Source organism: Camellia sinensis, chromosome 15 (assembly GCF_055761805.1).
Source record: "Camellia sinensis isolate YWXY chromosome 15, ASM5576180v1, whole genome shotgun sequence".
Taxonomy (NCBI): domain Eukaryota; kingdom Viridiplantae; phylum Streptophyta; class Magnoliopsida; order Ericales; family Theaceae; genus Camellia; species Camellia sinensis.
Genome location: NC_138975.1, coordinates 10,805,922 through 10,822,601, shown reverse-complemented (window position 1 = coordinate 10,822,601; position 16,680 = coordinate 10,805,922). Strand labels below are relative to the sequence as shown.

General features: G+C 35.6%; 2 protein-coding genes across 3 annotated transcripts; both read right to left on the bottom strand.

Annotated features, from left to right (window-relative positions):
- Positions 1 to 606: 606 nt before the first annotated feature.
- LOC114319985 (zinc finger CCCH domain-containing protein 62) lies at positions 607 to 11,685 on the bottom strand. Of its 2 annotated transcripts, XM_082909713.1 has the most exons (8): positions 11,164 to 11,685; positions 10,894 to 11,015; positions 3,446 to 3,560; positions 3,277 to 3,329; positions 2,157 to 2,208; positions 1,692 to 1,803; positions 1,483 to 1,581; positions 607 to 1,396 (listed from the first exon to the last, which is right to left on the bottom strand). In XM_082909713.1, the coding sequence occupies exons 1-8, from the start codon at positions 11,340 to 11,342 to the stop codon at positions 776 to 778; spliced, it is 1,353 nt and encodes a 450-aa protein (XP_082765839.1). In that variant the 5' UTR covers positions 11,343 to 11,685; the 3' UTR covers positions 607 to 775. The 2 variants fall into 2 exon arrangements, with proteins under 2 accessions (XP_082765839.1, XP_082765840.1); XM_082909714.1 differs by lacking the exon at positions 11,164 to 11,685 and having other exon boundaries at positions 3,446 to 3,774; positions 10,894 to 11,016.
- Positions 11,686 to 14,436: 2,751 nt separating this feature from the next.
- LOC145813764 (peroxisomal (S)-2-hydroxyacid oxidase GLO4-like) lies at positions 14,437 to 15,289 on the bottom strand. Its single transcript, XM_082909732.1, has 2 exons — positions 14,853 to 15,289; positions 14,437 to 14,676 (listed from the first exon to the last, which is right to left on the bottom strand). The coding sequence occupies exons 1-2, from the start codon at positions 15,186 to 15,188 to the stop codon at positions 14,497 to 14,499; spliced, it is 516 nt and encodes a 171-aa protein (XP_082765858.1). The 5' UTR covers positions 15,189 to 15,289; the 3' UTR covers positions 14,437 to 14,496.
- Positions 15,290 to 16,680: the final 1,391 nt, after the last annotated feature.

Genomic DNA, 16,680 nt, shown 5'->3' with positions numbered 1-16,680 from the left:
AAGAAAAAATCGAAAAAATAAACCAAACCAATTAAACTGGACCGAAATAGCCGTATTTAGTCTGTTTTTTAATAAGAATTAGTTCGTACGATGTTTTAATTTGATTTTTTCCGATTTTCTGTTTGGTATCGGATTAAGCACTTTATGCACCAAACTTAACCGAAATCAACCACTTCAACATATATTCCATTTATAATACATATAAAATTTAATAATATAATGATATTAATAAATATAATAAATTATTAATCTCAATTAATTAACATTATCATCCCTATAACCTAAGTTATGATAACCTTATTATATATAATTTTTAATTCTAACTCATTATTCTTGAAGTCTAGTATTAATTATTATTATTTTTGTTTGTATTTTTGTTAATCTAAAAATTGTAAAGTATTTATTAAATTGAACCGCTTCCATTAGTGCGATTTGATGGGAGAAGAGATTTGTATTGATACTCAAAATAATAAAACCGACATTATCGATTGGGTGGACAAATTTATCTAAATACCGATTGTACCAAACCGATTACATTCCTATTTGAATGTAAGATCAAATCCCAACTAAAACCTTCCAAGTGATACTTAATTTCAACATTGAATGTAGATCAAAATTAGCAATATTCAAACTTGCTTTTGGGTAAATTTCAAGAGATTCAAACGTATGGAGGACTGCAAAAAACTACACTTCCAAATAGTTCCAACAAAACAAAAATCAGCAAGATAGCTGAAACCCATTTTCAACCTGCAAATTTTTAGTCCAAGAGTTTTTGCTAGTAATACCGAAGATCAGATGGCCACCTTTCATCCGTTCTTTCGCCATAATTCTGATTCCCTCTATATTCATGCAGGTACTTGCATCGATCTCCATAATGACACCTTCCTTGAGCATAGAATCGGCAAAGTTGCCTTTGGAATGGACCCTTCGTTGGACTGAAATTCATGTTGCCTTTATGGGCATGCCTTGAAGAATTAGGATTCACGCTTCGTTCAGGACCTTGCCTTTGAATTGGATTCCTCAGAGGACAAAACATGCTTCGCTCATGATTGTGACTTCGTAGTGGACTCATTGAACCAGGACAGGATCCAAATGGATATGGATCTTTGGATTGTATTGAACAGTTCATGTTTGTCAAAGGCCTTCTTAAAGGATTATTACCCTCATGACTCTGCCTTTGGAACTGACAATGTGAAGGAATAGATTTCATGATTGGTTCATGATTCTGACACCACTGCTGAATCCTTTGTGATGGCACATTTACAATTGGGACTGAAGTGCTGGCCTTCTTCATATCCTTCAATTGTATACGTGCTTCCCTATTTGATCGAGCAAGAGAGCCTCTAGCATGCTTCTCGGATATCATTTTCTGCCTTTCGCCTTCATTTTCCCATCTCTGAAGTTGATATTATGGATTAAGAACATAATTTGAATGATAAATGGATAATGGTGAAGAACATAAACCGTTAATGTGGGACGAACCTGTCTCATTGTCTTTAACCGATAAAGATTTCTGCCCTTGATTAAGAGGGGATAAAGTGGAGGGAGTGGTTTCTCTCCTTCACTCCATAGGACTTCAATCTGACACCAGTAGTGAAGAAAATTCACAGTTCACTAATCAATACAATACAGCAAGTATAAACATAGCACACATTGTATTTAATCTAAGTTAGGTAGGCTTGCAAGCTCACGGTGAATGTATGCTGTTGCTTTGCAGCACCATAGCTTTCTTTCACGATGCGGCCTGCAACGATCCTCTTTCCACATGGAGGACCACTAGCACTTCGAGATGCAATGTTGAACCTGCAAAAAATAAACATGGCAAATCAAAAGGCAGGTTGGGAAATAACTGGACATAGTAATCACACAATTCATTTATTCTGCTTTTCATGTGGTAATGCTCAAAGCAACCAATCACAAGGTACAACCATCTAAGGATATTCTACATTCTCCTTTATGCATTTAGATAGTTCCAAGCTTCAACCATCAAATGAACACTTCCAGCAATACAATTCGACAAGTGGTGTTATAACTTAACAATCTGAAAGTATCAATCCCACACTATCTTCTTTATTTCCTGCTACCAAGTTAGAGGCAATAGGTTTCATTAAAGTATTCCTTTGACAAGTGCATAAAGAATTGCCAAAAATACTCACATTTCATAAACATTTTGTTCAAACATAACAACATCTCCTGTGCATGCATCACCTGCATATAAATAACCAATTATTAGTCAGAAAGCATAAAAATGGATTTGAAGGTGATTACTCTTGACATGAAAACTGAGCTCTCAAAATGGATGTGAAATACAAAATTAATTGATCTGCTTGGATGGCGAATCTGATAATTTGCCTAACAATGTGAAGCACAGTGCTCTCCCCGACCAGTGTGCTGTGTTTTGAATGGAGTAAAAGTCTAGAATTTCAGTGAGATGTAGTTGATTATAAGATTTTCCCCACCTTTTAAAATTATGGTGAGTCACAGTCACTTAATCACAAATATACTCTAATGAATGTCTAGATTGCCTAACTGGTTCTAGGGTCATATGATATGACTTGGGGTCCACTAGTCCATGAGCTCTAATTTTTTTCCTTTATTCTTTTTTAAATTGAGAAAAGAAATAAATCCATGAAAGGTAAAATACACAAAAGAAAAATCCATCAGCTATTACATGGTCTCTTCCACTTCTCCTCATGTACACTTCCACCAGCTATGACCGGGATTAGTGCATGGGGGTATGCGTCCAACACTTGTACTCAATTTAGACACTTGGATCCTCTAAATTTTTATATGTTTGAAGAAGAAAAAGAAACAATTTATAGCTTCTCAACGATTGGGAGGTAAAAATCTAAATTTTCCTTAAATCCAATTTAATTTGAAGTACATTTTTTAAATAATTTACAACACCTTATCTAAGAATACTATACAATTTGCATACCCAACTTTTGGATGCATATGCCAATATCTTAAGATTTAGGTTTAAGACAATGTGACGCTTGAACACAAACTTGCACCCAATACTTATATTATACCTGAGTCTATGAAACAAATTTTTTAAATAATTTGCAACACCTTATCTAAGAATACTATACAATTTGCATACCCAACTTTTGGATGCATATGCAATATCTTAAGATTTAGGTTTAAGACAATATGACGCTTGAACACAAACTCACACCCAAAACTTACATTATGCCCGAGTCTATGAAACAAAGTATTTCAGAACAGGGAGGGGGGAATGAAATAAAGAAAATTCAGCATTTAAGGAATGTATACCTTTGCAGTTCAATACGAAGCTTGATATTGGATACTTCTTCTCTCCACCACCTCTGAGAATGATGAAGTGCAGCCAGAATTGAAATAATTAGGAAAGCATCTTTTGATTCAAGAAGCAGATGTATTTCTACAAATCATTAAGCAAAACATCCCAAAAATGAAATATTACTCCAGATGCTCTTTAATGCGCTCAATGAGGATATCTTTGTTCCCTGTCAACCTCAATCCATGTTTCCTCAAATAAACCTTGCATTGGTCCACTTTCAGCTTCTCTACCTGTCCAACTGCCATCAAAAAATAACATTTTGATAAGAGCATCTATACTATTATATAAAGCACAACTCATAAGAAGGTTATCAAATGTCCATATATATTATTAACTGCTACTAACAATTATCAAATTCAACTCATTTTTTTCATTCATCAAAATCATCAAAAATTTAGATACACTTTCTAATTTATAACCCATCAATAAGAAAATAAAAGTTTTGGGATAACCTTCTGTTAGTAATGGGCGCCCATGTGGCATGACCATTAAATTTGATTTTGAATCCTTATCCAAATAGGTTTTGATTTTGAAATCAAACCTATTTAGGATAACCACTCTTGAAACAGACGTTATCAGTTTGAACTGATATAGATAGATATAATATATATTAGATATTATCTGTATCTTAACTGATATGGATAGATATTATAATATATTAAATATTTGTTATATGGTTATGGGTAATCCAAGAGAAACAACGTTGAGTCTGTTTCAACCCATACACTGACTCTCTCCCAAAAACACAACGATCAAGTCTTTGACACTGTGGTTAGTGTGGGTGATATTCAATCTGTGATATCACTCCACTGCTGGGTTGGTTCATCAAGAAGTTTCCTGGAAGCACGTGATTTATCCAAGAAGGTTCTATCATCAAGAAGGTATGATCTGATCATTTTAATCCGCTGCATATTCTGTTTTTGTTTTGATTTACATTGGTATCAGAGCCAATAATGGATATTTTCGTGTTTTCCTCATGTGTATACTTTTATATGTATATGTATATATTATACACATGTATATTTGTAGAAATTTTTTTTCCAGATTAGGAGCATAAAAATATTTTATTTTTATGATCATTAATGTCATTTTTAAGAGCATAAATGATTTTATTTTGGAAAAAGGAGTCCGTCAGTACAAAAATCGGAACAGTCAGCACACTGGAAGGCGGCGCGTGGCATTCACGCGCCACCACGCCGACGCCACGCGCGCCCACGCGCTTCCACGCGCCTACACGCGCCGGATGCCATGCTGACGCGCCCGCACGCGCTATCACGCGCGCGTCGGCGGTGCTGTCCACGCACGCGCGCCGTCCGCGCCCGCACGCGCGCCGCCCGCGCCCGCACGCGCGCCGCGTGCTGGAGCCGCGCGCCGAGCCGAGGCTGAGCCGCGCACCGAGCCGATCCTTGAGCCGACTTGCGCTGAGCGGCGCCGAGCCGAGCCGAGCCGTTTTTCCGCGCTGGCTTGGCTCTAAGGCTCTGTTTGTTTGTTTTTTAATTCTGAATTGCGTTAATTGGCCATAATTTATTCGTTATAGCTTTGTTTTAAGCATGGTTGGTACCCTTAGACTCAGAATTAATTTTTCTATATTATGTAAAATTTTGAAAATTTTACAAAAATATGTAATATTTTTCCTGTGTTAATAATGCATTTTTTTTGCTTTAAAATGCATCTGGTGTTGCATGATTAATTTTCTGGGGTTGAAATTTTTATTGTGGACTTCTGAAATGTTTTAATATCTACTGGTAATATTGTCTCATTTTATCAGTTTCTGGATTTTTTATTTCTAATTTTATGTGTATTTATTAGTCATTTAAAATTCCAGAATATTTCAGAAAAATTTCAGAATATTTCAGAACAATGTACATTTTAATTATGGCATAATCTGAATATTGTTTCTGTTTACTAGTTTCTGGATTTTTTTATTTCTAATTTTATGTGTGTTTAATTAGTTATTTAAAATTCCAGAAAATACCAGAAAATTCCAGAAAATTTCAGGATGATGTACTTTCTGTTTTGGCATAATTTAAATATTGAATACAGCATATTTTTTTGGGTTTGTAATATGTTGTAATTAGAAGAGCATGATTATTTATTTATTTATTAGAATTCCATTATTAAATAAATATAGCATGAGTTATTTGTAGATTTACATTAAAATGCTATTGTTTGGAATTTATCATGCTTTGTATATGCCATAGTCAGTGGGAGGTTATTCGGTTGAGAGAAATCTTTGTAGATTAACTCCCGAAAACCAATATTTTGCGCATAAATTAAACTAAATTTTGGATAATTGTCACTTGTGGCGCAAGAGATGATTACGAGCATAGCGGATTTTCGATCTTGCGACTTGTGTAATATTGTCACTATTTAATTTAGATTTTTGCGGCAAAATTATATTATGCTAATCAAATTAATCCCAATGCGAATTTCTCTCTAAATTGATTTAGCTTATGGAAGTTAATTTGGTTGACCTAGACTTAGTAGAGATGTTCAAATGTGAACAAACTAATCCCATTCTTTAGATGAGAAAAAGTCTTGGAGACTTTAGGTCAAACCTTAATTGAGCCAAAGTAAGGAAACATGACTCAAAGTCGCCGTGTTTTTGTTGCCTTGTTTGGCACAATAAAAACTAATGTGTGCGCTATAGTTAGCGGCACGCTACATAGTTTTGGTTGGCGAGTTTTGGAGTTATGAAATTAGTAAGCCCTCAATAGATCTGTATATGATCTTGACTAATGAGCTGCGCGGATTGACTTTGTAATTTGACTTGTAAATAATGTTACATCATTGGATGAAGTAACATTCAAGAGTCACGTCATCCAAGAAATGCGAGCTTAAATAAATTAGTCATTAAGTGTAAGACGAGTAGCCAGTACGAGCAGTGTTTTGCTCTCTACCCAATTATTGGGAGTGGATTGAGCGAAATTTCATGCACTATAATAGTGTGCGTTGAAATATCACGTGAAGTTAAAAGATTAGCGCTTAGAAGCTGCAAAATCTATTAACACTGAGTAAAAAGATTAGCGCTTAGTGGCTGCAAAATCTATTAGCATTGCCAACTTGTCTAAGTGTGGACACTTACTGTTTCCACACTTGAGTGTGAAACATGGATGAGGTGCTTCTTTGTGTGATTCCTTTACTAGGCTAACGTTTTGAATAACATTTACCACTAAGCGCAAACGTTGCAGCATAGTAATGAAAAGGTTAAGGCTGACAAGGTTGTTATGACTCTAAGAATTTAACGCATCGCTTGTAAGAGCATTGTGTTGAATTAGACTCTTTAGCCTAATTCGCGCTTAAGTTACTTCAGGAGCTATCATAGTTGATAGCTTATTCTCTCCTTCTTGTGGATAGTAGAATTAATTGCAAGTAACTATGAAGCGAGAAATAGAGATGGCAACAGGAGTATCGTCATCTTTCAACTAGATGTATTAAAGTGTATGGAGAATAAAATTGACTTGAAGGTGCAGGGGATTAGCACTTACTAGTTAAATTTGCGACTTAGGCGCAGTTGATATCTCCATGACATCCTTTTTATGATCTAGTGAATATGACTTAGTCGTGAGTCATTACCTAGTTGGGTCTAAACCTTTAAAACTTGTCTTCGAGAACTCACACATTAAGATGATTGGAATTAGTTTATGACATTGGTCATGAACCAGTGGCTTATTATACTTAATCACATTAATGAGATGATGACACGATGGTTTGAGTAGGCCTTCTCGGGCCCACTCGCTTATGACATCCTGCTCTCATGTGAATGTGTAACTTTGTTCGCAATGGGTGCGCACAAGTAAGTAGGAAAGCCGCAGAAGGTCATTTGTTTTGGCGCATTTAGTCCACTATGATATTTTGTGACTAGATATGTGTGAGGGTACAATAGCTAAGCCTCAATCTCGACACATTTATAGATTACGATACGCATCTGAGTCAAGACTATTTGATCTCCCATAAGTCAAAAGTTTTGAGATGATTTTTGACATTGCACATATGAGGTCGAGATCAATTAGATAAGAGTTTTTTGTGCTTTTAGTTTTGACCAAGGTGGCGAGTATCTATTTGAGTTATTTTTTCAGAAAAACTCTGTGAAGAGAGATGGATGCTTAGAACATTGATTATTCCTAGTACTCAACAACACACTGGTGTAGTAGAGATAAGGAATTAAATATTGTTAATGTTAGGTAGATAATGGCGCAAAATGTTTCCCAATTGGGAATTGCACTAGTTTGTTGCCTATATCCCTAACTAAGTGCCCTCCATATCAGATTTTACACTCCATTTTTGAGTAATGGGTTAGCAGAGAGCCATCTATGGGCGATCTGTAACCATTAAGCAGCTTATCTTTATTCTACTTCTCATAAGATTGCGAAGTTAAGACCTAGGGTTCTATAGCGCATTATTGTATGCTGTCTTGTAAACACAAAGGGTCGTGTGGCGCATTATTATATGCGGTCATGCAAACCCTCCGGGTCATGTGCATATAGGTAAGCAGCTTTGTGGTAGTGTAACTAAGTCACATAAAGTTTTATTAGTAAAGGTGACGTGAATAGAGTTTTCGGAACTCTATAAGATGGAGAATTCCAAGCATAGCGCTCTATGTAGCCTAGTTGAGAATGGAAAGAAATTTCCAATATCCTAGGGACAGTGGGAGCGATGTGTCTACTAATGGATTACTCCATTAGAGCAGAATACTCTACATTCTTAGTTGCGTGGTAGCAAATGTGAAAATTTTCCACGTCATCACTGGGTGATTGAGAGGGAAACATTCATGATTGCTCCGCAAGATGATAAAGAGCCTAGGATAATGCCAAAGGCTCTAGTCCCCTGTTTTTAGAAAGTGGATCAATGTTGCGCAGTTTAAGACAAAGTCTTTGAGGATTAACCATTTTTATAATTTGGTTGACTTTCCATTATGACGCAAAACTGTTATAAAGTTATGCGTAATTTGGATAGTCATTGTTGAGGCATAAGGCTCGCTAGATACCGAATGGTCGCACCATTGAGGAAAGTGTTGACCATGAGAAGACTTCCTCCTGGGGAGTGAGGTTATTTTGACTTAGGCTATGATTGACATAAGTTCGGAACATTGATTTGTGGACATTGTGACCCGTTTTTTTTTCATTAGAGAATTGGATAAGTAGATCCGTAAGGATTTACCTTCTGCTTTTATGGTGAAAAGTTAGGAGCGCAAAAAGGTTGCTGGTTCCAATAAATCTTTTACAGCCTAAAACAGTTATCCAAACAGTGGTTCTTAGATTTCGTCAAGCCATGATAGGGCAACGATGATCGATGAAGACCACTGAGGCATGATCAATGGTCCAAAAGAAGTTTTTCCTTACTTAGTCATTATGAGCCAGGAATTTATAAGGTAGTCGCCATCTAGGGTGGGCAGTCCTCTATTTTAGATATGATGGACATGGGTGATGTAATTTATATGCTCGGATGTACGATCCTTAGGGATTGTTTTAGGAAAATTCTCGGTTTGTCTTCGATGACTTACATAGAGAATATCCTAGAATGATTCTAGATGCAAAATTGCAAATCCATTGACTTACCTATCGGTAAAAGCCAGAGCCTTAGCTATTGAGTGAATCCTCGGATTGTCTTTGGGAGGACCTATATTCCTTGATTTTCTTTGTAATGGGAGCCTAAAGTACGCTATGTGGGCGTATTCGGCATGATAAGTGTTATCTTTGGTAAATGGTCAACTGAGTTGTTTAGACATTGACCTTGCTCATTAGACTGTGGATAAAATGCTATGTTAGAAGCATTTTAATTTGCTCCTTGTAAAATTCAATGCGCTAGTTGGGCGCATCTGCGCTAGTTGGGCGCATTAAGAATAAACGCAAATTGGTCACCAAAAAATATCTTTAGAGAGGTTATTGCGCAAGAGGTAGTGATCTTAAATCATTTCATGTGAGGCGCACATGGTGGATTCCGTTGTGTATACTTATCGCAAGAGGTGCTGATAAGGCTTATGTTTGGAATCCATAATTGCGCAAGCTGTGGTCAATTTTTTTTAAAATCGATCACTTATTTTGAGATGATGGGATGTTGACACTATTATGGTTTGTGTCATAATGATTAGCAAATGATGATGTCAGCAGGCAAGATTGGCTCACTCACACGAGCAATCGCCCTTGGCGCTTGGGAGCGAGCAAGGATGAGACTGGTGGTTTATTTTTATTTGGAGCCAAGAGAGGCTTAAATCATCCACTATGTATGTCGCCTTGGTTATAACCAAGATGAGGTCGTGTTAAGGACCAAACATGGATGTTAGTACCCACTTTCCATGTTGTGCCTGTTATGATTAGCCAGATGCGAGATCTCATTTGGCGCCTAGAAGGCGAGCAAATAGAGAATTCGGGTTAGACGCTAGAAAGCGACTAGACTAATATCTGTACGGTGTATCGAGTATGACGTCACTCTTTATGGAAGAGTTACTCCACCGTAGCATGTATTCATACTATATGTGCTTGGCGACCGAGTAATGAGGTGAGAGAATGGATCCCTGCTTCCTCACCGTGTGAGTCTTACGTGTCATTATTGATATGACTTTCATTTATGTACCCTTTTGTGACTTTTGACTATGTCATAAGGTAAGGGGTTGATGTTCTGCTACTTTGGTATGTTGCCTGCGGTCATGCATGATTCGGCCTTAAGGGACATCACTGGGAAAGCGGTCAATTCTAAACTAAATGGCATGAGTGCAAAGGGAAGATCATCTAGTATTACACCACTGTTGTATATTCACTGCCGGCAACTCATATCGCTCTGTATGAGAGACGAATTGAGTGTGAATATATTGCAAGAATTGAGAGGGTCAAACATGCTCTTTTTGAGGGATTAGAGATGTTTTTTTGGACCGGTGTAATTAGATGGGTCTGGGGTATATGAGACACTATTTCTTTTTTTTTTTGGGTTGATGTCTCTATGCTGGCTCATTTTGAGTTTCTAGTATAGAGCTCCCACACTGCAGGTGTTCTCAGCGGTCGCACGGTGCATTGGCTAGTATGAGATTGTTCGTTTTTGGGGAGATTGAGATAGAGATGTGGCAGTGTCATGCCAACTCATGTGCGAGTGGGAGATGTTAGTAATGGGCGCCCATGTGGCATGACCATTAAATTTGATTTTGAATCCTTATCCAAATAGGTTTTGATTTTGAAATCAAACCTATTTAGGATAACCACTCTTGAAACAGACGTTATCAGTTTGAACTGATATAGATAGATATAATATATATTAGATATTATCTGTATCTTAACTGATATGGATAGATATTATAATATATTAAATATTTGTTATATGGTTATGGGTAATCCAAGAGAAACAACGTTGAGTCTGTTTCAACCCATACACTGACTCTCTCCCAAAAACACAACGATCAAGTCTTTGACACTGTGGTTAGTGTGGGTGATATTCAATCTGTGATATCACTCCACTGCTGGGTTGGTTCATCAAGAAGTTTCCTGGAAGCACGTGATTTATCCAAGAAGGTTCTATCATCAAGAAGGTATGATCTGATCATTTTAATCCGCTGCATATTCTGTTTTTGTTTTGATTTACACCTTCTATGATCTTTTGAACAGCCTCAAAACTTTTCTGATCCTCTTCACCAAGCTCTGGCACAACCATTTCTACTACTACATCTGGGTCCTCTTCATTACCCTCCTCCATTTCCTTAATGTTACTGCAAAAACAAAGAAGACCCATTTGATCCCACATTGAGACATTAATTATAAGTGCAATTAAATCGAACAAATCTCATCTACACATAAAATCAAACATCTTATATGCATATGTATAAATATGAGTATATATTGAGATTTGAGACTCACCGTGATTTGGGTTTGTTCTTGGTGGATAGCCTTGAAAATCTACATCGAATCTTATCGACAACCTCAAATGTTGGATCTTCATCTGAATCATCAGAATCGCATTCTTCATATTCGGATTCATCTTCTTCATTGTAGTGAAATTTCTCTGCTGCCACTTCACTCTGCTCAGAAATCTCCATTGTTTAGTGCTGGAATTTGATTACGAACAAAACCCTCCTATCTTCTAGACCTAGTGTTTGCCAAATCTTTTGGAGTTTCTGCTTCTTGAAATGGTTATGGGAAGAGCTTTGCTACGGTTTTTGAATGGAAACATATGACCGTTGAAAATGGGGGATTTTTTTTGTTTTCCAAAAATAAATCTTTGGAAGTGCGTATAGTTTCTTTGATTTCATGCCAGCATGTGACAACGCCCCGTTTGGTTGGGGAGAAAATATTTTTTGAAACATATTTTTTAGCATTTTTGACATTCGGTATAATAAAAAATGAAATCGATAGAAAATATTTTTTATGATTAACAGAAAATTAATTTATTTGAACTCCTGATTAAACTCTTATCAAATATTATTATATTATCATCGCCACTCTCACCACCACCATCACTGCCACTCCCACCCACCACCATCGCGACCACCTCTACCTTCATCCCACATCACGACCAAACATAGAAAAATGTTTCTAGAGAAAATATTTTTACAAAAAAAAAAAAAGTTCGTAGAATATGTTTTCCACTCAAACAAATGAATAGTAACGGAAATATATGACAAGAATGATGTGAGAATATCAATTTTATGAATAAAAAATATTTTATTAAATGTTTTATTTTAAAATAAAAGATTCATATTGAATCATATTATTTTGTATACAAATTACGTGAAAATTTTCTAGGAAAATGCTAGACTCTAAATGATTTACCAAATGTTTTATCAAATCTCTCACATGGGTGTGGGACTCACACCAATGTGTATGGGTCTCATACCCATGTGAGAGGTTTGGTAAAATATTTAATAGATTATTTGAGACTTCTAGCATTACTCAATTTTCTATTTATATAGCATTACTTTAAACTTCGAGGTGCAATACAAATAAAGTCGACTAGTGCAGTGTTGAAGTTAATTTAATTCATTTTAGGGTTATTTTGGAAAGATAGTTAAAAATTATTTTTCAACTTTTAATTCATTTTGAATCACATCATTTTTCACATTTTTTTACATATTTTTTTAAAAAAATGTTAAAAAAATAAAATAAAAAAATTAATTTTTAATCATTTTTCCAAAACAAATAGAAACGTTTGAGCTCGGCTAGACCTCAATTCAAATTATACCAAATCAGCGTGAGTTTAGTTCAAATTGACTTGAATCTCTTACACTGTTTAGAATTTAAAACAAAAAATTATTTTGTCCACTAAAACTGTGACACTTATGTTACATTATTTTTAAACTATCAATTTCAACTATAAACACCTTTTAGGTTAAAAAAAACTATAAACACCTTAAACTTTCAAAAGGGTATGGCTTCTGTCCAGTCCGGGATCGAATTAGACTATGCTGTTGGGTTCATGGGAGCCCACCACAGGTCCTGTTTTGATAATCTGAACCGTTCATATGTAGAAATCGTCGAGTACTATATGCTTGTAAAAAATCACGTTGATCGGATATCGATAGCTATGTGATCAAAACAGTTTTTTGTCAACCGTTAATTTGTTCACCGTCCAATTTTTTAAATACGAAACTAATTTGATCATATAGCTATCGATATCCGATCAACTTGATTTTTTAGAGGCATATAGTACTCGACGAATTTTACACATCGAACGGTTCAGATTATCAAAACGGGACCTGTGATGGGCCTCCACGGACCCAACAGCACAGTCCTATCCGATCCTAGACTGGACAGAAGCCATACCCCTTTCGAAAATACTCCTCTCTGTCCAAAATTGTTTGTTAACCATATTACAATTGTTTGACCAAAAAATTCTTTTTGCCCCTCAAAAAAAATTTGTATAACTTTACCCCTTAAACTCTATCAAGTTTAATAATTAACACATTAAACTATTAAAATTGATTATTAGGTACAAACCTCTGTCCAACCAAATTTCAACTATAAAACCATGACAATAATAATATAATTTCAACTTAAAAAAAGATAATAATAATAATATAATTTTTTATGTATTACTTCTCTATTGATCGTTTCTCTTTCTGTGTTTTTTTTCTTTTTATAAATTTTTTGTAATTTTGTCTTGTTTCATTTAAACTATGTACAGTATAATATAAGTCACTAAAAACGCATCACATACGCAAAGAACTAAAAACATAGAAACCGAATGCAATTGATAATAAATTTAAAAACACAAACTAATTATAAAACTGATGGTTAAGATTTTTTAACTGTGAATCCATCAACAAATACAGAATATTGTCTATTAATATATATTTTGTGTCTAGTCCTGTAATCCATTTTTGTGTTCAATAGCAAAATTGTATTTCAAAATTTTCAATACTTGGAGCATCTGTAAAATGCATTGTAAAAGCCACTTCTAAATCTCAACACAGTTCCTTCTTTTTCTTCCCATTGTTGACTTTAGTCATGCAGCATTTTTTGAATCAGAGTTCATTCACCATTTCAGTAAAATCTATCAGATGCAATACAAGTAAAAAAGACAACACTTCAAAAGAGTATTTAATGGAGTATATTAGTAACCAAGTTCTATGTAAGGCCCAAGAACAAATATATATTTTCATTAATGTCTTGGCTCCTAATCCAATCTCATTTATCAGGGTCTTTCCATCAAATTTCCACATGGCCTGATTGTCCCCATCTATATAAGGTACCAAAAACCCAGTACTTTTAAATTCAACACTAGAAAGATAAATTTTTCTTTTTTTTTTAAAACCATTCGTGCAGATCAGGCACTCAATACGCAGTCTCTGGAATGTGAATTCTCACAAGCAGCCCCGGGCAACAGACAGAAACCTGGAGAAACTAAAACAAAGCTCGCAAAACAAGTGGATGGGTAGATCACCAAATTTTCTCTCACCCAGAAGAGAAGGACGGCAGCTCCAATCACAATGGCAACAGGGGCCCACTTCCGAATCAATGCCTTCAGAGAAAACCATAAGAGCAATTTAGTTAAAACATGCATAGTATCCACTTTCAAAATAAAATATTTCATAAGCAGCTCAACAGAAGCACTGTTAAAGACACACCAGACAAAAAATAACAGGCTCGTGAAAAGTAGGCTCCTATATACATAGACCTCAACAACGATATCAGTATGAGCATATCTAAGATAAATAACATCAACAACGACAACAACTTAGAACTTTATCTAAACTAAAGCCTACAGTTGAATCTATCGTACTCTGTCCTCACATGACTTCTGGTGATATCCTTCACGGTAGGGCAGCCCGATAGGGCCATGGTGAGCTCCAACTCATCCTTCAGCATTTCAATGACTCGTCGCACCCCATTTTCACCCTTTGCTGCTAATCCATAGAGGACTGGCCTTCCAATCTTCAGCAGTATAAATGAAATCGCAAAATTAGGAATCGGAAAAGCAGTTTGGCCTCATCAGAGTTTGCATTGAAATGCTTCCGAACAAATTGATGCACAAAAAAAATTGCATACTATTCCACTAAAACACACTACAAAAAGGCACAGAATTTCAAAAGTACATGGCCAGTGTTTACCATAAGGGCTTGTGCACCAAGAGCTAATGCCTTGAAAATATCTGTACCACGCCTCACTCCTCCATCAATGAGAACAGGAATTTTTCCTCCAACAGCACGAACCACCTGCAACCCACAATATAATGCTTGCTTCAAAAAAACAGAAAGAAAAGAAGTGTGCCTAACAGAAATAAATTGGCAAGACCATGCAGCAATATTGCTTGTTTTCAAATTCTCATAGGTTCCAGGAAAAGGAAAATGCTCAAGACCTGTACCCCTAAATTTACCCCCAATGACATGCACTGTTGCAGTAAGAACTACAACATGTTTAATGAAATATAATCTATTGAAATGCATTCCCACTTTCTTTGAATTTTCTAATATTCAAATTCAACATGTAAAAGCACATAAAGCATTTTCTCTATAAGTTCAGTTGTCCATGATATGCTATGGCCCACTTTCCAGATCTTCTGCAGCCAAACTCCTACTTTTCAAGATTTTAATTCATTATATTTGATGCTCGTATCATAAGAAGAACACCAAGGGAAAATATATGGAAAAAAAGAAGTTAAAAGTGCTTTGGAAGAAAAGTATACTACTATGTTCCAAGACATGACTAGTTAGGGTAGCATACCAGATCATCAGCAATTTTTGTTGCTGCCAAGAGTAGCATACCAGATCATCAGCAATTTTTGTTTCTCACAAATAAACATTAGTAGAAAACAAGAAATATTCAAGACCTATGAAACAAGAAAATTTTAAATGGGTTTGCTGAAGCGCATATTATCCAAAAATATAGGGGTCCTATATAGCTATTCCATCTAGAAATAAACATAAAAACAAGAAATTCTTCAAATTAAATGGTTTTTTGTTTTGTGGCCCTTATATTGATTTTGAAAAGAAAAAAAAAAACTTTGATTGATTTTTCAGCTCCTGTGAAGAGGTCTCTCATTTATAAAGTCAAAAAGAAAAATTAGAGAGATACAAACATCTAAACAGAGTCATGAGCTTACCATCCTCAGCTGTTAGGACCCCTTTGACTAGAATTGGCAAACTAGTGACAGACCTTAACCAGTCTATGTCCTGCAAAGTTTTGAGTAGGATTTAACATAAAGGAAATCAATTTATGACCTTGATGACTTCTGTATTTACCGTCCAAAAAATCAATTATTTTAAATATGCAAACACACCAACAGAAATATTTTTGGTGGTGGCTTTCAGCTCCATCAACTGTGTGAACTTGTGAGAGACCTCAAATGACTAAAACACAGGCAAATTTATGCCAATTTGGTCCCTATAGTTCCAAATTACTAAAACACAGACAAATTATTGTAGTAGCCCCTATAATTCCAATTGATAACTGTAGACTATTTTTGACAAAAATGGGACCAAATTGACACAATAGGCAAACTACATGGACCACCTGTGTAATTAAATTTTTGTTTATTTTTCCATTTTGCCTATGAAGAATGGACACATGAAGAGCATCTGGGCTATCTTCTGTCAAAAAATATTGACCATCATTACCAACTGGAAAAATTAGATGCAAAATTGAAAATTAAAAGGTAGAATTGTTGCAATTGAAACTACATAGATTAAATTGTCACAAGGCGTAAACTATAGGGACTAGTAAACTAAGCAGTGTACATGATGTCTTGAATTGTTCAGCCGTTTGTGTAAACCAAGACAATAGAACTCACACAGTATATTCCCAGACACAGTTTAGTTCTCACTATTGTGTTCATTTTGGCCCTGAACAACCTGGTCTTTCATGAGTGTTCTAGAGAATTGTAGCCCTTCACAAATCTCATAGAACCGGCCCAGTTCACACTCACATAGATGATTCTTA